This window comes from Spermophilus citellus, assembly GCF_964194105.1.
Source record: "Spermophilus citellus genome assembly, chromosome: 1".
NCBI classification, from domain to species: domain Eukaryota; kingdom Metazoa; phylum Chordata; class Mammalia; order Rodentia; family Sciuridae; genus Spermophilus; species Spermophilus citellus.
The window spans coordinates 180,825,298-180,848,876 of NC_138182.1; the positions used below are offsets into that span (position 1 = coordinate 180,825,298).

Consider the following 23,579-nt stretch of genomic DNA (forward strand, 5'->3'; position numbering starts at 1 on the left):
CCCTGTCCAGCTCCTCAGGAGGCATGGAGGATGGTGTCTGGCCATCAGAACATGACCCTCACTCCACCCAGCTCATGGGGCACCCCTGTGAAGCCTCTGGGAGTGCTGTGAAATAGCCTAAAATCCCCTATCATTCCATCTCTTCATTTCACTCAGCGGTGGGATGGGAGTGATATGTGTCACCTGGTCAACCAGGGTCACACTGGGACTCAAATTGATCTCAAATCCCTACAGGATAACCACTCCTCAACACAATCCACTCTATTCTTCTCCTTTGGGGTTATACAGAAAAGCACAAAGTGTACTCCTGACCAAGAAAAGGACACAGACTCTACTAGGGTCTGTCCTTGCAGACCCCGGGCCACCGTAGCAGAGATTTCAGGTGGACAGAGAACACAGCTCACCAGGCAGATCTGTTCAGGGAGAGTTGTGAGCCTCTCATAGGTCTCTTTAAAGCCTCCTGGGAGCATCAAAGAGAGCCCTGGTTTGGTGCTAATATGTTTCTAACACTCGCTAATCTCCTGTGAGAGAGGACACCGGTCAGCAGGCAGCCGCATCTCTCAGAATTTAATCCCCTGTTTTGTTTTCATTGGATTTATTGTTATGGTGCTCTCCACTCCCAGCAACCGACTCTGATTCCCGTTCACACTAGGATGTCGGATGTCATCTCCTTTGCAAGTAACCTGAAAACTGCATTTTAAGACTGTTTAGTGGTCTTAATTCGTAGGCTTCTCCTTCACGGTGAAAGCTCACGTGTGTAAAATCTTGTGGTTTGCAAAAGTGTCTTTACACACAGCTCTGTTGGGTAAACACTTTTGGAATTCAATGCATGCATTCACTCTCTCCATAGACCTAAGTTAAAATATGCCATATGGTAATCTGAGCTCTCCATTTTTGTTTTAAGAATTTTATGGGCACTCTGATATTGACACAAACATTTTTAAGAGTTTAAAATCATATCTAGATGAAAAGGCAGATGGCTGACACTGCGGTTCCCACTTTCATGTTCTGATGACTGGATCTCTTCCTCCACACACAACTCTACACTAAGATGCAAAGGTCTTCTGTGTCTGCCAGGTGCAGTGGCACAGCCTGTAATCCCAGCAGCTCAGGAGGCTGAGGCAGGAAGATTTCGAGTTCAAAGCCAGCCTCAGCAACTTAGCAAGGCCCTAAGCAATTCAGTGAGATCTTGTCTCTAGACAAAATATTTAAAAAGAGCTGGAGATGTGGCTCAGTGGCTGAGTGCCCCTGGGTTCAATCCCTGGTACACCATCCCCCCACAAAAAAAGAAAAAGTCCTATGTTTAAATACTTCAACAAAATTTTAAATGGCACTTGCTTTGAACATAAGAATTAATATAAACTTAGTGGTGGGGTTGGGGGACTTTATTTTGAATAACAGCACAGGGGAAGTGCAGGTAGGGAGTCACATGGGGGCCACAAGGATTGGAATCCGCGAGGCCCGCCTTACCTTCACGTCCTCCACCTTCATGCGTGTGCCCTCCTTGCCCACAAAGATATCGTCGATGTCCACCAGGATGTAGCGGTCCAGAGGCAGCGAGAGGCGCTTACCCGTGAGGAAGGCCACAGCATCAACGAAGACCAGCTTGTGCAGCCAGAAGTTGAGGTTGTTGCCAAACAGCACACGCTGGATGCCGTCGTGGAGGCCCAGGTCCTGGACCACGGTGGCGTGCAGTGCAGCATGCAGGCCCGCATCAGCTCCCAGGTGCGGGATGGACTCGGACGAGCGCGTCTTGGCCAGAAGCACAGGTTCATAGGTGGAGTGGTTGGACTGGAACACGGTCCAGTCCTCACCAGGCAGCACGCCCTTCTCCACCTCGCTGGGCCGTGTCACGTAGAGCAGTGGGGATTTGGGATTGATGCTGCAGTCCTTCAGGCCCAGGTTAGAGTGCAGGAACAGGGGGAAGCCCTTGAGCTGTGCGCTCAGCAGGCTGTTCTCATTGGCCTACAACCGTGCAGGGGGGAAGGGGAACAGCTGTCAGATCTGGAACTCCAAGGAACGTGGAACTCAGATATGCACCCCAAACTGTAACATCAACAATATTCATAACATTCACGGGCAGGCTCGCCATGCCCCAGCTCAACCGTCTACCCTCTCCTCTGCCTACAATAGAACACTAGTGAACACATCTGATTCGCTTACCAAAACTAGGCAGGGGGTCCGTGAACTGTGCACGCTGGAATGCCGCTAATCCTCCCAGTGACCCCACAGTGGAGGCGCTGTCAGACCAGACCATTTCACACATAAAGAGACGGAGGCCCAGAAAAGCCAAATCACCAGGGGAAAGTCCAGCAGTTGACAGCATGGACTCTGCTACCAAACTGCCTGGCCTTGGCCAGTTATGACTCTTCTCCAGGCCAGAGAAAAGGAACTGTCTGCGGGGGGAAGCAAAGACACTCTGCTACACAGCACTCCCAACCTCCCTTACACCGGCAGCACCCCTGAGGCCACCCTCTTATAGCTCCCATGCCCACCAATCTCTGCCAGCGTGGTGAGGTCTCTGGGGCTACCCAGCTCCCTGGGGGTCTACAGACAGCCACATCACTCCATCACCTCCTCCCTAGGCCCATGGCTCCTGCTTCATCATGGCACATGCTACAGAGAGGAGATTCACAGTTATAGATAAGCGGCACAGTCAGCTGGCTCAGAGAGCCTTCCGGAGAAAGGGATTTCTGAGGTAATATTTAAAGAAAGAGTTATCAACTAGGGGAAAGGCGGGAGCCACCTCCCAGGAAAGTGCAAAGTGCAAAAGCCCTGAGGTAGTAGAGGTTCAATCAAGAGGGAGAGGAGGAGATGAGGCCGAATGTTCTGCTGAGGCCAGACCTGAAGGACCCTGGAGGCTACAAAGAGCAGCAGGAAGCCAACAAAGACCACATCAAACAGTATCCACAGGGATGACAGGTTCCAATCTATCTTGAAAAGGTCTATGTGACTGTCTTGTGGAGAATGAGTGTGGAGAAAGAGTGGGTCGGGCAAGCCATGAGTGAACAAAAAGTATATGGAGAATTTGGGGAGGGAGACAGACTCATGTGCAGGTGCCATCAGGGCTGCACGGGTGGGCACCAATCTGGGCACACAGCCAAGAGTGAGTCCCAGGCGAGCCCTGTGCCCCAGTGTGAAACCGTGCCTACCCAGAAGGGTCCCCTGCACTGGTCTCCTCCATAGACAATGCTTTTTTCCCATTTCTACAACAGTTCTTTGGGACCCTGGCCTTGTAAACTGCAATAAAGAGCCTACACTGGTTGCTCCACACACAGGGATAGCTGCCAACTCCACCCTGCAGCACCCTGAGCCAGCCGCAGAGGTAGCCCCATGCTAAGTCCCATCAAGCCCCGTCCTCAGAAGCTACCTTCCCCAGCTCCAGGCTCCCCACAGCCCAAGTCAGCACTGGCCAAGGATGTAACTGCTTCAGCTATGTGGGGGCCAGAGACCCTGTTCATATGTGCCAAGGCCTGGGAAGCCACACAGGGCACGAGGGCTGAGGATCCCATTTCAAAGTCCCAACCCTGAGCTGACTGCCAGGTGCTGGCAGCTCAGCCCACTGCCCAGACAGAGAGAGAGAAAGCCAAGTTGCTGATAGCTGACCCTGGTCGGCAATGACAGGAACCTGCCAGAGAAGGGAACAAAGTGGCTGGCCTGGCATTGCCGCCTGGCCCCACTTCAGGCTGCACCCCCAGGAGTAAAAGCTTCTGTTCCTCAGCTCTGAGGACCCTCTCAGGAGACACTAGCTCTTCCAATGGGGTCACCCAGGCACAGGAAGGAAGAGCCCTGAGCCAGGGATGGGAAGGCAGAGGCCTCACAGACTTAAGCATTAACAGGTTGGTGCCCTGGGGACCCCAAGTCCCCTCTCTGGGCTCAGATCCCCCATTAGCCAGTTTCTTCTTACATGGTATCCCGTGGTCAGATTAGAAGCAACAAGCTTAGTTGTCAAATCCTGGCTCTACGACTTACTAGCTATGTTGCTCTGGTAAAGCTATTTAACTTTTTCAGCCTCAGGTTCTTATCTGAAAATAAAGTGCCCACTTCACAAGGCAGCTGTGAAAATTAAACATGATAATGCCTGAGAAGCAATGAGCTCAGTGTCTGGAACATGTAAGTGCTTAATCCAAGAGGCCAGGTAGCCCCTACCAGGCCTATGCCAGGTGTGTTCAGGGCCAGAGCATCTGGAGTCACAAAGATGGGGCAAGACAGTGCCAGGAACTAGGGCTACAGAGGAGGAAACTGGACTCCACCCTCCAGGACCTCACAGGAGCACACTGGCCAAAGCCACAAGACAATGCCACCACTACTACGTTGGCTGAACTTAGAATGACAAAACAAGAGAGCCACCATTTATTTTGTGGCTCTGGGTCCCAGGCAGAGTGCTCCTTGCTTCCCGCCCATTGTCTTGTTTTATCTCCAACACAGACCAGCAAGGCAGGAGCTATAATTAGTCCCACTTTACAAATGGATTGAGCATCCTGCCCAAGGTCACTCTGCTTTTAAGTGCCAGAAAGATTTAACCCAGGACATGGAACTTTAAGTCCCTGCTCTCACACTGCCCTAGGAGTCCAGCCTTGGTGGGAACAGAAGCACAAGCATCTCCAGAGCCCCACAGTCCACAGGCTGCTCAGGGCTTGACAAGTCCAAGGCACAGCGCTGAAGCCCCCCTTGCAGAAAGGGCCAAGAGATGTGCCTCGACTACCAGGAGGCACGAGTTTGAGCTGAAAAATCACAAGCCTATCATATGCACTTGTCATGTGCAATAATGTAAGAAGAGTAGGAAAATTTAGAACTGCCACTGACTCCGCAGTGGGACGCTGCACAAACTCCTTCCTGGGCCTCACGTTCCCCTTCTGTAAAGCAAGGAACCGCAGGTAGACAGGGTACAAACTCTGCTGCACCAGCTGCACCCAATGTCCTGTGCCCACTGCCTGGTAGTGAGACTGAGAGCTCTGTGCACTGCACGTGGTCTCTGATGCAGACTTCTATTAAATAAACGGTAGCAGGACTCCTGGACTTGCCACAACGTCGTTAAGACCAAGGCCTCTGGAGCTGGACTGCTGGGCTTCAAATCCTAGAGAATACTTACTGGAGGTGTGAGCTTGGGCACTTTTCTTAATCTCTTTGCCTCAGTTTCCTTCTCTCTTAAATAAGGACACTATCTGCCTGCCTGGGTAGACGGCTTATCAGAGTGTAGCGAGTTCATTTACGAGGAGCATGTGGGCAATGCACTGCTCCAAGCAGGCTCTCGATAAACATCAGCCATTCTGATGATTTTCAGGCCTGGGGCTCTGAATCAAACTTAATGAAGTTCATGGCAGGAAAGGGTACAGAGTCCAGGAGAAAAGGCAAAAAATGGAGACAGTCTGACTTTGTGCTTCTGTAAAGCCATAAACCAGGCCAGTGCTCCCCAGAGGGTGCTCTGTGAACGAGCTCAAGCCAGCGGGGGACGAATCTCACTGTCTCACTCTGCGGCAGGACTTCTAAGGGCCTTGCATTTCGGGGCTCACAATATCTTTTCAGTGGCAGAGCCTCCTGCTGTATTAGTGCTTGAAAGAACATGCCATGGGAAACGCTCAGACCAGTCCTCCTGCACTGAAGGTAGGCCCAGAACACAATGCGCCAGGGAGGTCTGGGACACAGCCACCTCTGATCATCTCCTACGCCTCCCCTCCTGACTCACGCCAACCAAGAGCCTGCATAGGACCGTGCACTTACCGTCCCTTCCTTCAGAAGGGCTCTTCACACTGAAAGCCACCCAGAGCCTTCCCTCACTTCCCACAGTTGGTTTTACCAAAGATGACCTCTCTGGCCTACTGTGAGAATGCTGCCAACAGCCCACACCAGGACCCTCTGGGCTGCTCCCTGCTCTGCTCCTGGTGCACTTCTCACTGCCACATGCTAAGTATGTTTGCCCAGTACCAGCCCCCCACTCATTCCTACTGCACTAGCACGTCAGCTCCCTGGAGCAGGGGCTCCATTCCCATGACCACTCTGTCCAGTGCCTAGCACAGGACTCAAAACGCTGAAGTGACTGGTATCTATTTGCTCAATGAAGAAGCAAATGTCCCCCAAAGCACCCAACCAGAGTCCTGTCAGCGTCTCTCTTCATCTTGCCTTACCACACTCTTGGAACCTGCATCCACTGCTCCCAACCTCCCCTTCCCAGGGTAGACTCTCCTTCTCAGCAAGGATCCCAATCTTAGTAGTCATTTTGAGAGCTCCATCAAAACCAGAATAGCTCCCCACCCACCCACCCATCCACTGGGATTTCTTTTTCCAATCTCTCAATGCAAAACAGCTCTGGTCTGGCAGGTGCATAAATTCCACACCCCACTGCAGCCAGGAGTAAAGAGCAAGGGATAGAGCCCAAGTTGCCCAAGTATGGGTTCCAATCTCAGCTCCTCACTTAGACTGAGAGCCTCAAATAGGTAACCCAACTCCTCAAGCCTCGATTTTCTCATCTGCAAAATGGGAACAAGTCGCCTCCATTGGGAGGATTGCCATGACAGGTTTCAGAGTCCCGAGCAGAAAATGTTCTCTCCAACCCTGCACCCGCTCCCAGGGATTTTCCAGGGCAAATGCCTTCTATGTACTGAATCCACTGTGTGTCAGGAAGTCCCCCTGCCAAGCACCCCTAAAACGCATAAAGTACTCACTGGGCACAAGGCCTGCTCCCACCTAAGCTTCATGACAAGCCTGGGAGTAGATATGACCACTAAACGCATTTTACAAATGAGAAAAGTCCAGTGCTCTGCTGGTTAGCACAGAGATCAGGGCGGGAAGGGCTCAGGGCCCTGCTCCCTGCCTACCTTGAAGAAGCCAATGATGCCCACGCCGTAAGCCACACAGTACTTGTCCAGCAGCTCGCGGTTCCAGGCGTCCAAATTGACGTACTTGAGGATGTTCTCATAGATGATGAGGGCGAAGCGGCCACGGCCCTTGTCAGTGAGTGTGGGCATGTCCCCCTTGCCTGGTGCAATCTCGGTGCGATACTTGAAGCGGCTAGACTCCAGGATGGCCACGACCTCCTGACCCAGCTGTGAGTAGAGACTCTCCACGAACACCAGCACCAGCGGGTCGGTGCGGGAAGGGGTGACCACCTGTACAGGCTTGAGGGGCAGCAGGCGGCTGGGGGCCACAGGTGGCGGGTCCCCACAGTCAGACTCAGGGGCATCTGCAGAGGGCTCCAGACCCCGCTTCCAGCCATATAGGTAGTAGGCCGAGACAAAAACGCTGAACAGGCAGAAGATGAACAGCAGGAAAAGGACAGCTTGGGGGGACACATGCCGACACAATCTCCGGAGGCATGCCAGGGCAGGCATCCTGGCCCCCAAGACCTTGGCCACCGGAGGCCTGCCCTGCCCTGGCCACCCCAAGGCCCCACGCAGGAGACACGAGAGTTGTCGACCGACCAAGAAATTCACACAGACTTAGGAGGCGAGGCCCTCAGTGGGCAGCAGGAGTGGAGGATCCGGGTCCCCAGCCCTTCCTCCCAGCCAGGGGCGCAGTCTAGAGGCTGGTCTCGCTCCTTCCTTCCTCTGCGCCCCTTTATGTCACCATGGCAAACCCCCACTTGGTCCTGCACAGAGCAGAAGTGCCCCAGGGCGTCAGGGCCTCCTTTGGGGACTGGGCAGCAGGCCAGAGGACACTAGGCTGGCCCAGGGGTGTTGCATGCTGCTCCCTTGGTAGGGCCCACGGGGCTGAGGCTGTGGAGAGAAGAGGAAATTCCATCAGACACACAGGTCCTGACAAGGTCATCAGAGTTTGAGTTTTGCTGCCAAACCTGGTGGAAAGAATGAGACAACGGAGCTGTTTAGCTTCTCTGGGCCTCCGTTTCCCCGTGTGTGAAATGGGCAGACAGTAAGGAGTGCCCATCTCACAAGGGGTTGCGGATATGAAGTCCAATGATATATATAAATCACATAAAGCAGTACTTAATGCACGGTGTCTATAAATAGTAACTGTTCTTTTTCATCATTATCAGAGTCTAAGACCGGGCCAAGAAAAATTCAGAAGCAGAAAGAACAAAGTGAATCACTGAACAGTTGCAAAGTGTAAGAGCAAGTGGTAGGACTCTAACCAGAACCTTCCCTTCTCTTCCCCTCCCTTCCCCACCCATTTCTCCGAGTGACCACAGCAGCCCATGCAGCAGATGACAAGACTGTTTCCAGCAGAAGCAGCCACAGAAGGATTCAGGCAGGGATGTGGGGGTCCCATGCCTTGGTGGTGCCAGAAGGCCCAGGTGAATCGCTGCACCTCTCAAGCACCAGCTAGCTCATCTGAGTAAACGTGTCCATGGGACTTGACACAGGACACACTCAGAAAGGGCAGCTGTCACCACGTGCTCCTAATGCAGCCACGCGTCTCTCGCCCTAGGGATACAGGCTAACAGTGCTCACCATGACTCTGGACACCAGATGACCACATCCCCTGCCTGGGGATCCCGGGTTGCCAGGAGACAGGAGGCTTCCCCCACACTGGGTCTGTCTACCCAGACAGCCAGAACCTGAGGTTCCAGCCTCTTCCTCCTCCTCCAGCCTGAAATGCTCACCCCAGCCACCTCACTGCCCCATTTCACTGGAAAGAGTACACAAAGACCCACACACATTGTGCAAAGGCGACAATTCCCTTGCCCCAACAGCAATCCCAACACAACCCTCCAGTGTCCCCTGAACACGAGTGGAAGCCTCCAAGAAGAGTGAGATTTCCTAGTGATTCAAGGAGCTACTTTCTATCAGCCACACTTACTAAGAGGCGGCAGGAGATGATGCCAAGCCAGAAAGCAAGTGTGAGAGCCTGGGCTGAGGCAGTCAGTGAGGGAACTGGAGTCCCAGGCGTGGCCTTGAGGGTGAAGGCCTTTGAAGTCCCTCCCAGCCCCAGAGTATATGCTGTGCTTGCAGGGATCCTGCCTATAAGAGACCCAACAGTTGCACTTCTAGGATAAATTCCTAGAAGTAGTAACTGCAGGAGCGTGTGAAGATTTCTCCACAAGAATACAAATCCCAGTGCTGTTTATAATGGCAATTGCTCAATAATGGGGGACTGTCATTATAGAAACTATAATGCAAGCATGTGACAGAATCCTAGGCAGCCATTTATAGTATCTCCAAGAAAGACATTTACTGACATTTACCATATATATTGTTGAAGTGGGAAACATTTATAAAACAGTTTGTATGTGTGGTCATATTTGTTAAATATTTTTATGCTTAGGCTAGAAACTGGTACTAAGTGCAAAAGAAAAAAAAAAAAAACCTTAACAGTAATTACCTCTAGGTAAGAGTCATTTCTGTATTTTTGTCTGTGAAATGGAGAGAAGAGGGGGCAGCAGGTTTGGCCCCAGCTGTGCCAGGACACACTGTAAGATGCCCAGCACACTCTATCCCTCTCTGGGCTTCCTGCCTCTTACAGGGAGCTCGGGTCAGATGGTTTCTGGGGTTCTCACACCTCTGCTGCTCTACACTGTAGTCCTCACTATGTGTCAGCACCGTGGGGAACCTGAGGTACCAGGAAAGCAGGTATCCATGATGCGGTGGGACGGGTGTGGTAGCAGGGACGAGGAAAGGCATTTGGGAGACCAGAGGGGTACTTAACCTCTCCAGAAAGGGAGAGCAGGACCAGGGAAAAATTTCTGGAGGCATCAGAACTGGCCAGAACAAGGGCAGGCTGGCCAGGGACATGGAGAATGAATGGCCTCTACTGCAACCAGAAGATAAGGGATTGTGTGCACTTTCTAGGGGACTCCGTGTAATTCTCGGTGAGAGCAAGGCAAGAAAGGGCAGGTATTCTGGGCAGAGCCAAGAAGGCTGCAGTGGCTAGTCCTGTTCATGCCCAGAGTGCACTAGTGTTCCATTTACCACTGATGAGGGCCACCTGCAGTCGCAACCAAGCCCCCCACCTTTGGCCTATGGCCAGGGCAGAGGCAGAGTGGGGTTGGAAGGCAGGATGCCCTGATGGTGCCCTGCCCATGCAGAAGTCCAACCCATGATAGAGGAGGAGAGGCTGAGCCATGGCCACTGACCCTCCAGCACATTAACAGCCTCTCAGCAAGTTAATGATGCAGTTCACAGAATCTCAGGCATCTGGGGGTCATGGACCCTTGTGGGAATCTGGCAACATTTCTCAGATATTAAAAAATATGCACATTTTAAAAATGAACGTGGCTGCCAGGGGTTAGGGGTGGAGAGATGAGTGGGGAGCGCAGAGGGCTGTTAAGCCACTCTGGAGGATGCTGGGTGGTGGGTACGTGTCATCATACACTTGTCTAAGCCCATGGAATGCACAACATCAAGAGCAAACCCTACTGTCTACCTAAGAGAGCTGGATGACAGTGACATGTCCATGTGGTTCATCAAATGTAGCAAGGGGGCCACTCTGTAGCGGATGCTGATGCTGCCTGCCCTGCACCTGGAAAGGTCTTCCTTGCAGCCCCCAAGTGGCCCCTGCTTCCTCCTCTCACTGCACACCTGAGAAGAATGCCTGCCCTTGAAGGCCTTGGCCTTTCCAGGGAGGCTGGGATAAGGCCATTGCAAAACCCAGGCCAGAGAGGGCAAAAGAAGCCCTGCCTCTGGAGAAAGCCAAGTGCCCTGGGCCTGACGCGAGCCAGCTGCCTTGTAAACAAAGTGTCGACCACCCAGCGTGCTGGCAGGGGCCTCGCATGGCCTCACCATCCACTCAGAGGCCCACAGCCAGCCAGAAAGCTCTCCTCCCAGTCCACCCGGAGTTATGGAGTCCCGTGACTCTGAGGTAAAGTCCGAGGGGCTTCTCATCCCCCTGGCCGCCAAGGCCTCAAGGAGAGCTGGGGCTGGGACCTCAACGCCCGCCTACCATACAGGCCACACACCCTTACCACCCTTCCCCTAACCACAGCTGGGCCCAGCCCACCACCCAGCTTAGTCAGCATCCAGGCCTTTGCTGGTGAAGTTCCCATGGCCAGGAATGCCTCGTCCAGCCGCATGGGACACTTACTCACCCTTCACCACCCAGTTCCAATGTCACCACCTCTCTGAAGTCATGTCCAGCCCCCACCTACCCCACTTACCATGAGAGGCTGGGAACCAGGACCCTTGGGCCTAAACAGAATGCAGATGTGTGGTCTTTGGCTTGCACAGTGTTTTTCTTTAATTTGGGATTAGTTATCGACATTTTAAAACAAATTTTTTTGTAGTTATAGATGAACAGAATGCCTTTTTTTTTTGTTTTTTATGTGGTGCTGAGAATCGAACCCAGTGCCTCATGCATGCTAGGCAAGCGCTCTGCTACTGAGCTACAGCCCCAGCCCTAGTTATCAACATTTTAAAATCAGGAGATTTCACAGAACTTCTCTTTTAAAACATCATGTTCTAGTGACACTGAGCACACATCGCCACATCTGCCGAGGCACATGCGGTGCCCTCCTCAAGGGCCATGCGCCCTGCGGTCAGCACAGTCACCAGCCAACCTCCTGCTCTCACTGCCTCCTGCCAGTGTCTGGGGCACCAGAGCCTGTGATCTGTGCAGAGCAGGGGGGGCCATTTTACAGCACCCTGTCCCTGTACTTGCACACCCACAGGGCAGGCCCAGCACCTACTGATCCCTGCACAGATGGGCCCTGCCCAGCGCCTGGTATACAGAGGCCCTGGGCAAACAACTTTTGCTTTCTTCCCTCTCCCCCAAGCCTTGGGTGCCACTCAAGGACAGGAACCAAATCTGGTTCATCATGGAAGCTTCCACTTACCCTAGAACCAGGTCCTTATTGAGGACTCGGGATGTGAATGAAGTAGTAGCTATTGTTATTCCCAATTTCCAGATAAAGAGAAGAAAGCTCCAAGGTAAAGTGACTTGCCAGGATCACATGGAATCAGCTAAATCTTGATTCAAACAGGTTTCCTTTCTGATTTTGAGTTTGGTCTTTTATTCCTCCATGACACTCAGGAGTTTCTATAATAAAATAACAACAGTGCCATTATAATTATCATCATTATTAATACTGACATCATACCTGATCATTAACTATGAGCCTGGCACTATGCTATGTATTTTTCACACCTTATCTCTTTCCTTACAACTTATATTGTCATTATCTACATCTACAGCTAAGGAAAATGAGACCCAGAGAGGTTAAGTCATTTGTCCAAGATCACACAGAGCTTAAATTTAAGCCCAGACCCCATGAAAGGGAGCACTCCAGAGACTATGAGAGACCTTAGCTGGGGAGTATGAGACCTTAGCCATCAAGGCCTCCAGGCCTTGGTCAGGCTCCCACTGTGCTCTCCCAGCCCTAGCCCCAGCTTTCCCTGCCAAGGTGCTGGGGATAATGAATGAGATGCTCTGGTTGTCATGGAGACGCCATGGCAACGCTGCACTTTCGGGAAATACCACAGTAACTGTGGCCACTGCTCTAAGAGTTGAAAGTCATTCCTTACCCCACCTCCCTACCCAAAAGTGCTTTGGTCCTCACAGTCCTCCTCAGGATCCCTAAGGGAAGAGAGCCTCTTTTTTTTTATGTGAATTTTTTTAGTTGAAGGTGGATAATACTTTTATCTCATTTTTATGTGGTGCTGAGGATTGAACCCAATGCCTTGCTCATGCCAGGCAAGTGCCCTACCACTGAGCCCCAGCCCCAGCCCGGAAGAGAGCCTTTTTACAGATCAAGCAGGGAAGGGGTCCTGGCTCGGGCCCTGGATGATCGGGTGGGCTCCAGTGGGGAGACAAGAGCTCCCTGAGAGCAGGCACAGACACTGAGCTAGCTTAGCCTCTGATGGTGAGGTGTGTCCAATAGCTCAACTCACGTGTGTTTGGCGCCTACTGCATGCCACCAGTCCCTAGGGAAAAGCTGTGTGCTCATCCCATTTCACCCTAACAGCCTGAAAAATGGAGTGCGTGGCCTCTAGCAATTCAGTAAGGCTTAGTCCAGAGCCAGCTGCCGGAAGTGGAATCTCAGCTCCATTTTCCATCAGTCTGTGACTTTGGCACAATTCTTTCATCATCTCTGAGACTACAAAATAGAGTTTGTACTATTATCTATCTTGAGGGGCAGTTGCCACAACTGTATAATGCTCAGTTGGGTGCCTGGCACATGATAATACAGGCTAATAAACTGACTGTCCATTCAACAGATTTGAAAACTGAGGCTCAGGAAGGCACTGGCCCAAGGCCACATATCAAAATTAGAGTGGACCCAAAAAGAGAAGATAGCAAGTCAGGCCAGAAGAAAGGAGAAAGAGAATAGGCTCCAGGAAGAAGCATCAGATGGGATATCACCCTGGGAGCTAGGAATGATGATGGTTCCCTGCTCCCTGGGTCTGTATATAAGGTGCCGAGCACAGTCTCAGGCACTGAAAAGGAAGTGGTGACTCAGACCCTCAAACTAGGATTTCTAAAGGCCCCTTGGGCATCTTGTGTGATGTTGCTGCCGGCCAAATGGGGACAGGTCCCTGCAGCCCCCAGGGCTCACCCACCACACAGTGTATTTGCAGCCTGGCCCCTTCCCACACACCCTCCTAACTCACGTGCACATGAATGCACGAGCAAATGCACACAGTACTGACGTGCCCGAAAGGTGCCATCATGGGCATCCCAGCCACGTGGACACTGGGAGGAGGGAGGGGAAGCTGAGAAGAGGTCAGTGTGGGAAGAAACTGCAGGCAGGCTCAAAAGTGAGTGAATGGGAGAAGCTGGGGGTGGCAAGCTGGCAGACTGGGCAACTTAGCCAGACCCTCTCTGGAAACACACATACGTGAATGGGTACCAGGGCTGGGGCAGGACTGGGGCAGGGGAAGGTAGTGTGGCTGCAGGCCAGGCACTGATAGCTCCACACCCTACACTTACCCAGAGCCACTTCCCACAACTGCCCCAGCCCCTCCCAGCCTGTCACACCCCCAGCACAGTCATACCACCACCCACTGCCCAGCCCCACCCCAAGCCACCCAGTTCCACCAACCACCCTGACAAGACGGCCCCACCCATCACATCCAGTGCAGAGAAGAAAATCCTTCACATTTGCTTCCCAGCTGTGCAGGAGTTTCTTGGGGCAATTACACCCCTGGGAGGCAGAAACCAGAAGCAAATCCCTTCCTATGCTGGAACCTGCCGCCTGCTGCGTGCCCCATCCCCCACCACCCCTGCAGCGCTGCCTGGCCAGGGGCCAAGCTGCTGCCTGTCAGTCACCCCACCACTACCAGGGCTGCCACCAGCAGGGGATGTCAGTGATCTGGCTCAGAATCACAGGGCCACAGAAAGCAAAGTCCACCCTGCAGTGGGTACTCAGGGACACTAAGGCCAGAGGAAAGGGAAAGGACCCTGGTGTTGCACCAGCCAGCACTGCCTCACTCCCACCTACCCTGGCCCCTTTTCTTGTCCATTAAAACCCTGTCCATCCTCCTCCAAGGCCAGTTTCAGCTGAGAATCAGATTTTGCTCATTGTGGATTTCAAAAGTCCTGTTGAGCTCCTTCTGCCTCCCCGCTCCCCCATGCTATGCCCAGCTCAGCTGCTTCCCAACTAGAACACCACCTCCCAACTCCAGAAGAGCTTCCTCCCAAGGCAGACAAGCCTCCTACCATAGTAGGTGCTAGACCCGTGTGCTCTTGACAATCACCTTCCCCTTTATGAATCTACTACAAGAAGAATGAAATCCTATTTAGAATAAGTTATAGTCCACATATGTATATGTCAAAATATACTCTCCTGTCAAGTATATCTAAAAATAATTTAAAAATAAAATAAATGAATCTGCTACAGAGAATCTCTAAGCTAAATGCATTACTAATAGTAATGAGCATTTCAGACCTTTTGTGTCCATAACACATGCGATTATGATTATTTCTTCCCTACAGCAGCACCCTGACCTAGATCCCCCTTATTTCACAGATGATAAACTGAGGCCACAGAGGTCCAGAGCACTGATGAGTAGTGGGTCACTAGGAAATTCAGCTAGAAGCCTGGGCTCTCTCAGCTCTTGGCCCCTCTGTTCACCTGGCACAGCAAGCGCTTGCCAGGTGCCCTGCATATCCCATTCTCTGCTTCCTTTGACTAGTTCCCTGCATGGTTTTGTTTCCGTCCATTCTGTCTGTTTCAACTTCACAAGCAGTAGCTAATGATCCCTCCTGGAAACAACCCGACCAACCTGCATCAATCAGTGAGCACACACAGCACAAGGCGCAGGTTCACTCCCTGGTTCTCAGCTTGGGACTCTGGGTTCCCTGGCAGGCAGGGAAGGCCCCAGAGAAAAACCTCAGGAACTTAGACCCCACTTGTTGGGAATCTGTCTTTCCTCCCACAGGATCTGAGTTGAGAGCTTACCTTTGTACCTACTATGAAGAAAAGGTTTACCAGGCAAACAAACCAGATGGCCTGGGGGAGGGTGTGAGGGACAAGGCAGCCCGGGCCACTGCCCAGGACCAGCTCCCTCCAGTCCCACCGAAGCTCTCTGCAGACTAAGGCCAACATAAAAGGATAGTGATTGCCCACAAAGCTTCTCTAAAAAGGGCTCTGCCCACCCCTCAAGTCTGTCTAGGACAGTCTGATCCATCCCCAGATTTTTTTGTCTTAGGTTCTGATCAGAGACACTCAAAAGAAAAAGAGCACTTCCTTATCAATGTCACAACCTCCCTCTTTGACAGCAGCCAAAGTGGACTGAGCTCCTGCTCACTCCCTAGGGCTGGGCTCACTTCCCCACCCTAAACCTCACACCCTGAGAGGGTGCCCTGGGCATCACTCCACCAACAAGGAAACAGAGGCTGGAGAGGGGAAGCTACTGACTCAAAACAGGCTAGGCAGAGATGGAGCTAGAGTGGCCCTCCCAGCCCACCTTGGAGCCCCTACAGGATCCTGCTGCCCACACTCCACAGCCTCCTGCAGGGGGCCAGTCCAAGGGCTGCTGAGCCAGCTTCTCTAGTAATAGTGAGCTTCAACCCTGGGGAAAGTTGCACAGGTAGTGGGGGGCCATGGTCTCCAGAAAGGTTCGTACCTTCTCCTGCTCAGGGCCCCACATGAGAAAAGGGAGCTGCCTGCATGCCCCAGTCAGCAGCCTCCTCCCTCAAGAGGAGAAAAGAAGGAGTGAGGGTCATAGCAGGCAATCCCAGCTACAGGACAACACGAGGGACAATAATGACCATCACATCTCCCAGACTTTGTACAAGTCAGGACTCATACCAAGCACTTCCAATCATTGCCTCAGTTATTTGTCATTTATTCCCAATGAAGTAAAAATAACTTTGGACCTTGGGCTTCTCCCCTGTCCACCTCCCTGGCAGAGGAGCTGGGAACTGTTATCCCCCTACCCTCCCACATGCCCAGCTCCAGGCTGCCAGGCATCCAGAGTCTGAGCAGCAGATTTACTAAGGGGCCAGTTCATGGATGTGGGAGCCACACTCTGTGTACAATTCACATCAAAGTCCCCACTTCTCCCGGGCTCTAAATATTCAAGAGCTGGAGATGCTAGTGCCCCCCACCCACAGTGAGTCAGGCTCCCCCAGCCCTGGAGGCTGGGAGCTAAGGACAGAGTGCTGGCAGAGAAGAGGAGACAACTCAGCACCTCCAACACTCTCTGTGAGTCCCTGGGAAGTCCCTTCCCTTCTCTGAGCCTTTGCTTCCTCAACTACACAAAGAGATGTGTGGATCAGATCAGAAGTTTTCACCTTTAGGGGATTACAGAACCTTTTGAGAAGCTAATGACGGCTGCTAGCAGATTCTCTCCTCAGACACACATATTCAGATGGCAATAGCCAATTTATGAACACGGAAACTCTGCAGGGGTACCTTGTCCTGTCTAGTCCAAGAGAACCAAGAATTTCTGCAGGGGTGCCTTGTCTTTGACAAGTCCCAGCTCTCATGATCTAAAAAAGACTGAAGTCACAAATATCACATCCTAGCACCTTGGGGCTAACCTTTCCAGCTTCCCTAGGACCCTGAAATAAATCTTTAACTCTCGAACCTGTTGTCCTCAGATGGAACTGTGGACTTGCCTAGCTGTCCTGAAAAGCTGTAAGAGAAACTGAGCCCTGTTTTCTCATCCCCAGCCTTCTCCTCTTCTTCCCTCAGCCACCTGTCCACCACTGTAGATACCAAGTCCTCGTCGCCATCAGCACACCGCAGCCACCACCTGCCATTTTTTAATCATTACACTTGTGTAATCTGCTCTTGGGACAGCCCTGGGAGCTGACACACTTGAGGAACCTGCTTCTGATTCTGACTGTAGACAGAGCTGTGCTCCAGGCTCAGGCACCAGCCCTTCTGCATAGGTACACACACTCGGCACATGCACACACATGTTCAGACAGACGAGAAGAACTAGACAGGGCGGGGGACTAGGAACAGTGGTTGGAGAGTCCAGGGAGACCAGCATAGACAAGGGGAGCCAGAGAGAAGGACAAGACCCACCAGAGCTCCAGAGTTCCAGACCAGGCCCCTCTGCTCTTGGCTATGTCCTCTCCATGGGTCCACACTCCTCACTAACACGGCTGCACCTAATCCCAGGGCAGGACAAATGGCATTACTGTCAGTCCAGTCCCCTCCCCAGGAGGGAGGGAAGGAGGTGTCCCTAGGGCACCTGAGCCACCAACCACATTCCTGGAAACCCTCCCCCCCAATGTCACCTCCCTTGCCAGGGCTGCCAGCCCTGCCAGACCTCCTGCCCTCTCCCAGTCTGCCCCAGCATCAGAGATCCCCAAAGCAGGCAAAGGGCCCGTCTAGAGATGCCCTCCAACCCTCATGTCACCAACCCTCATACCAGTGAACCCTCTGGTCTCTCTAAAGAAGAGGCAGTGAAGAGTAGAAGAAGCCCTCTTTGGCAATGAGAATAACTGGGTTTCAGCTCTGCCTGACTTCCCACGTGACCTCAGACAAGCCCCTTCACCTCCACTCCTGTTTTCCCACCAGTCCTGACAAGAAGAAAAAGACTGGTATCTCCTCTTGGAACCAGCTGATGGTTAAAGTGTCTATGACATTGGTTTTGGGATCCTGCCTCCTCTCGGCTCGATTGTCAGGCCCTTCCTGTTGCCCTGCCCTGCAGAGGAGCAAGAAGGACAACTGGCAGAGGTGTGGACAGTGCTAGTCTTTGCCACAGTCAAAATGTTAGAATTGAAAAAAGGACTTTTGGGGGCTGGGGCTGTAGCTCAGTGGCAGAGCACCTGCCTCACACATCTGAGGCATTGGGTTCAATCCTCAGCACCACATAAAAATAAATAAATATATATTTTAAAAAAAGAAAAAGAAAAAAAAGGATTTTTCTTTTTTTCTTTTCCTATATATTTTTTTCTTCCACATTTTTTATTGGTACATTATAGTGGTTAGTGATAATGGGATTTGTTGTTACATATTCATACATGCACACAATGTAACTATAATTTGGCCAATATCACTCCCCAGCACTCCCTCTCTCTCCCTCCCTGCCTCTGAAAAGGGACTTTTGAAGCCAAGGTCCAGAAAGGAGAAGCAACTCAGCTGTGGTCACACAATGAGCTAGAAAAAGTCAGGGCAGCCTGGGTTCAATTCTTGGCAGCAAGCACTTCTAAGTGTCCACTTGAAAAGGTGTTTAACTTCTCAGAGGACACCAAAGGACAGCACAAGGCACTTTGCTGATGGCGGAATCTCAGGCCCCAAGAGCAGCAGTAGAACAAAAAAGACGGTGTGTCCATACATGTATAGGCCAACCTTCCAGCCTCTCATGTCACACCATGAAGGTGGCTGAGGTCCTACCAGCCACAGGTAAATCCTAGGAACCCCTTGCAGGGATTGACAGTCAAGGCCACATCTTAAGAAGTCACCTGAGGCCCGGCAGGCAGTCGCAGCAGTGGAGACAGGGAGCCTGACCCAGAAGGGCACCCCAAGACCAGCTGGCTCTGCAAGATGCCAAAGCCTTGGGAAAACTGAAAAGCCTCCAGGCGGGTGCCCAGATCAGAGGTAAGCCAGGTGGGCTGAACGACAGAGGAAGGGAAAAGCTCTGAGATGCCTGGAGCCACAGAAGCCCCCTAATCTCCTAGAGGCCTGGTGGGTCCAACACAGGGCCTGCTGAGTCCAGGGAGGCTTCACCGAGGGCACACATGAAAGCAGCCTGTCCCTACAGACTTGCTGGGGCTTGTCGCCACAACAAGCGCCTGCTGACAACACTCCTGGGTGGGAGGGGGCTCAGCACACTCACAGAAGGCACAACTGGCAGGGGGGAGGGGCAGGGGGTGGAACTGGTGGGCGGGAGGTCCTGGCTGCCGCTAGAACTCAGCCAGCCAGAGGCGGGGAAACAACAGCGCAAAAAACAAAGCGCCAGGTGACCTACTTCACACAGGTCCCCTTTAAAAAAGTGATCAGGGGCTTCTGTGAGGTGCTTCTAGAAGGTACCTCTAGATGTCCCTAAGAATGAGTCCTAAATTAAGCACTAACCAGGGAAGAGCTCAAGTAATGCTAGCGAGGGCCCCTACTCCCCATAGCCTGCCAGAGGAGTCCCTCCTGAGACTGCACCTGGGTGCACCTCCTGCCTTACCCTGGTCCCAGTCTGGCACTGGCTCCTTTCTGGGCCTTGCTTTGTTTACCTGTAAAATGGAATAGCACCAGATGACCACACAGATCCTCCTAACACTAAGCTGGGAAATTCTGTAGGAAGCATAAGTGACCTCCACAGGAAGTCCTCAGAAATAGATGCAAGGGCCACAGCTCCCCACCATCCATAACCCCACAGCTCACCATGCCACAGTCACATTGTACAAGTGCCCTATACCACAAGGTGCTGGGTTCTTTGCTGATTGTTTGGCCTTCCCCACCAGAGCCTCATTTTACAAATATGAAAACGATGGTTTGTGGAGGTGGAGCAACTTGCTCAAAAGCTCCCCAATGGGAAATGCTCACCTGAGATCCGAAGTAGCATCTGTCTGGTTCTTAACCCCACATTCCCAGGCATCAGCCACAGAGAACCCCAAACCCACCAGGGCCTGGAAAGTGCCATCAGGTCTTTGCACTGCCCACATTTTCAAGAATATAATGCTGGGGCTAATGTGCCAGGCAACGAGGAGCAGGGAGGCGGGATGGGGAAGTCCATGTGGGTGCTGGACATTCTGCAGATTGACCAGTTGTCCAACACTGTGGTTATCATGTTCTCATCACCATCATCAGCACACCACAGCTACCATCTGCCATGTTTAAGTCATTACACACTTGCAAAGCTCTTTCATAATAAGCATTGCTCTGGCATCCAGTGACAGCTTTATACAAGCAGAGCGGGAATTTCTTACCACTTTCTCAGGAGAGGAAAGTGGTGCTCCCAGAGGATGAGTGACTTCTCAAAAGAAATACAAGAAGGCAGTTTCTGAAAGTAAACTTGGAGCCCACCTCCTTTGCCTCCCTGTGCAGGGCTGGGCCTACTCCAACCAGCCCAACAGCCTCGATGGGCCTTTGTAACAACAGTGACTACTTCGGAGAGCTTACTCCATGCCAGCACATCACATGTTACCTCAGCTACCTATCCTGACATCCTGTAAATTAGTGTTGCTCTGCTTTCATTGAGCAGATGGGAAGCGCTGAGGCTCAGAATGGTAGGCCATCAAGCCTAGGTGGGCCAAGCTATGAAGGGGAGAGCTGGCATTCAAACATAAGTCGTCTGATTCCAAAGCCTGAGGCCTAAACCTCTATGCTGCATGGCTCTGCCTGGAAGGCTCCATCCCAAGCAGTCCCTTGAAGGGAATGGAGGCCAGACACATCAAACACTTGAGTGCCTGGTAGGGTATGGCAAGATTATGATAACAGGAGGACAAACAAAGCTCTTGGGGAATCCGCAAGAGGGAGGCTGGTATAAACATCTGCCTGGGCAGCAGGCCAGGAATCTGTGTAAGGGACATGGGAACAGAAGGAGGTAAGATATGAGGGGGAGACCTTGCTCTAGTGCCTTGCTCTCTCTGAACCTTGATTTACCCAGATGTTAAGGAAAGTCCTTGGAATATCTCCAGAGGCCCTGCTATCCAAAGACCCTTGGACCTTGGGAAAACAAGCAAGTCCCAGTGACACCCTGGCTACGAGACTCAGGGACTCTGAAATGTCCTTGGCTGTCCTGGCCAGCTCAGCTGCTGGAAAACAGGCTTGCAGAAGCAAAGGGCTTGGCTGGCATGCCTGGGCACCAGTGAAGTGTGGGTCCTTAGGGGGCACATTCCACCCATTGTCAACTTCTCCGTGGCTCCACTGGAAGAGGTACCACCCAGCCTGGACTCAGCCCAGGAGCCGAGGTCACATCCAAGTGCCCAGTGGAATGCCTCTCCAGGCCCTGCCCTGCCCTGTCAGCCCTGTTCAGACCCATATGATACTTTTTTTTTTTTTTTTTGTGTGTGTGTGTGGTGTGTGTGTAGGGGGTGTCGCTTGTATTGTAAAGACTGGCCTTGAGCTTTGGGGCTTAAGCAATCCTCCTACCCCAACCTCTAGAATAGCTATGACTATGGCCACCATGCCTCACTCCAGAATCTTATATGCCACTAAGTCCACTCAATATCACCCACCCTTCAAAGACCCTAACATTTCCCTAAGGCTCACCACTGGAATAGAGAGACAAGAAGTCCTATTAGAAACCACAGAGAAAATGGCTACCCTCCTCCCCAAAGGACTGTGCAAATCAGAGGCTGTCATGTCAAGTCAATGTAGACCTTTAGCTAAGGAATGGGCAGAGAGTCCAACAGGGCCAGCCTCAATTCTTACTCTGGAAGGTGGAAGGGGCAGGGACTTGCTAAAAGGACTCAAGTACTCTGTACTCGCAGCTCTCATAGCTGCCCTGTCAAATCATATGCATAAAATGTTTCTGCTCAATAACCTCCCATGAGTCCCACCACCAACTGGGCAAAGCCCCTTAAGCAGATGAACCACACAAGTCATTGCTAACAGCCTCTATTAACTGGGTGTAGTGTGTGCCTGGGCCTCTGCTTGGTGTTTTCTGTTCATTTCTCACTTAACCATTGCAGTACTCTGTGAAACAGGTGCTATGATTAGCCCATTTTTGTAGATGACAAACTGAGGATCAGAAAGGTTATGTTACTTGCCCAGAGTCACAGCCACATGGCACTCATGCCTGACTGATTCCAAGTCCAGATTCCTAACAACTGTATTATATCATCTCTTCAAACGTTCCCTGCCACCCTTAGAATTCTGGGGCCAGCTTAACACCGCTATGCACAAGACAGTAAACCAAGGGCCAACCAACAGAGCTCTCTCCAGCCTTCTTCTACCTCCGGCCGTCCCACCCCAGAAGAACTCCCACTCAGCAGGTATGCCCAGTGGGAAGGCTGGGACCTCCACCATGACAACAAGTCCCTTCTGTCCAGAAGGATGGGAAAAGTAGGAGAAAGTTTGCAGAGAGGGAGAAGAACGTGAAGGAGCCAGGAACATTCTCATAGAAGAGTCTCAAAGCTGGGGCATCCCTCACCCCGACAGAAACAGGAGCATGCATTTATTTACACCCACAGGACCCCCAACAGCATGTGCCCATATTTAGCACAGCTGACTGCTACCTCTCTCCCAAAACCTGCTTGTCCTGCAACCTTTCCCTTCTCAGTAAATGACAACACCATCTTTTTAGTTCCTCCACCCAGAATCCTGGTAGTCAACACTCTCTCCTTTCATACCCCACAGCTAATCCCTCAGCAAATCCTGTCAGCTCATCCTGTAAAATGAATCCAGAAACCCCTGACACCCACCCCTCCACTCCCCCACCATAGCCCAGCCACCTTCCTCTTTCATCTGCATGATCACAGCCACCTCCTGACCAGGTGTCCTTCATCCCCCACCAATCTCTCCCCACCCTTCAGTGTCTTCTCCACACAACAGTCCACATGATCCCTCTAAATATAGGGCAAAGCCAGGCTCAGTGGTGCACACCTGTAATCCCAGTGACTAGGGAGGCTGAGGTAGGAAGGTCCCAAACTTGAGGCCAATCTTGGCAATTTAGTGAGACCCTGTCTCAAAATTAAAAAATGAAATAGGCTGGGGATATAGCTCAGTGGTAAAGCATCCCTGGGTTCAATCCCCAATATCACAATAAATAAATAAGAATAGGGCAAAGCAATCAGTCCTACCCCATGCTGGAGCCCTCCAGCATGTTCCCCTTCCTCAATTTTAAAAGAGCAAAGTCCTCCTGTGGGCCAAGCAGAACCCTATCTGCCTGCCCCAGGCCACTCATTCTCTGCTCAGCAGGCCTCCTGCCTGTTCTTTACCCATGCTCTGCACCCCTGCCACACAGCCTAGATGACTGCTCCCCTCCCAAAATGATTCTCCCCAGATTTCCTGTGGCTCCCTACTTCGCTCTGGGAGTCTGCAGCCCCCCTTGCTGGAGACACTGACCGACAAGGTAGAGATGTGTCCCAAAGTCATACTTTCTACCCCCAAGTCAGCTTAATTTTTCTTTCAGACATTTCTTGCTGCCTGGACATTGTGGGTATTTGGTGGCTTGCTCACTCTATCCCACCAGCAACTCCACCTCCAAAACAGGGACTTGGTCTGTTTTGTTCATCACGGCATCACAGTTCCTAGAAAAGGGCCTGAAACAAAGTAGATGTGTAATAAAAATGTGTCCAATGAGGAGCTATTACCTCCCTCACTTGGACACACCTTTTATTCTTGGCAGCCCCCAGGA

General features: G+C 51.9%; 1 protein-coding gene across 4 annotated transcripts in view; it reads right to left on the reverse strand.

Annotated features, from left to right (window-relative positions):
* NDST1 (N-deacetylase and N-sulfotransferase 1) overlaps positions 1-23,579 on the reverse strand; it is a 78,265-nt gene that overhangs the window by 18,482 nt on the left and 36,204 nt on the right. For all 4 annotated transcript variants that reach the window (XM_081303577.1, XM_081303574.1, XM_081303575.1 and 1 more), the window contains 3 exons: positions 11,723-11,925; positions 6,816-7,712; positions 1,471-1,965 (listed from right to left, as the gene is read on the reverse strand). In XM_081303577.1, coding sequence (XP_081159703.1) covers positions 1,471-1,965; positions 6,816-7,328 — 1,008 coding nt within the window. In that variant the 5' untranslated portion in view covers positions 7,329-7,712; positions 11,723-11,925. The remainder of the gene's footprint in view (positions 1-1,470; positions 1,966-6,815; positions 7,713-11,722; positions 11,926-23,579) is intronic.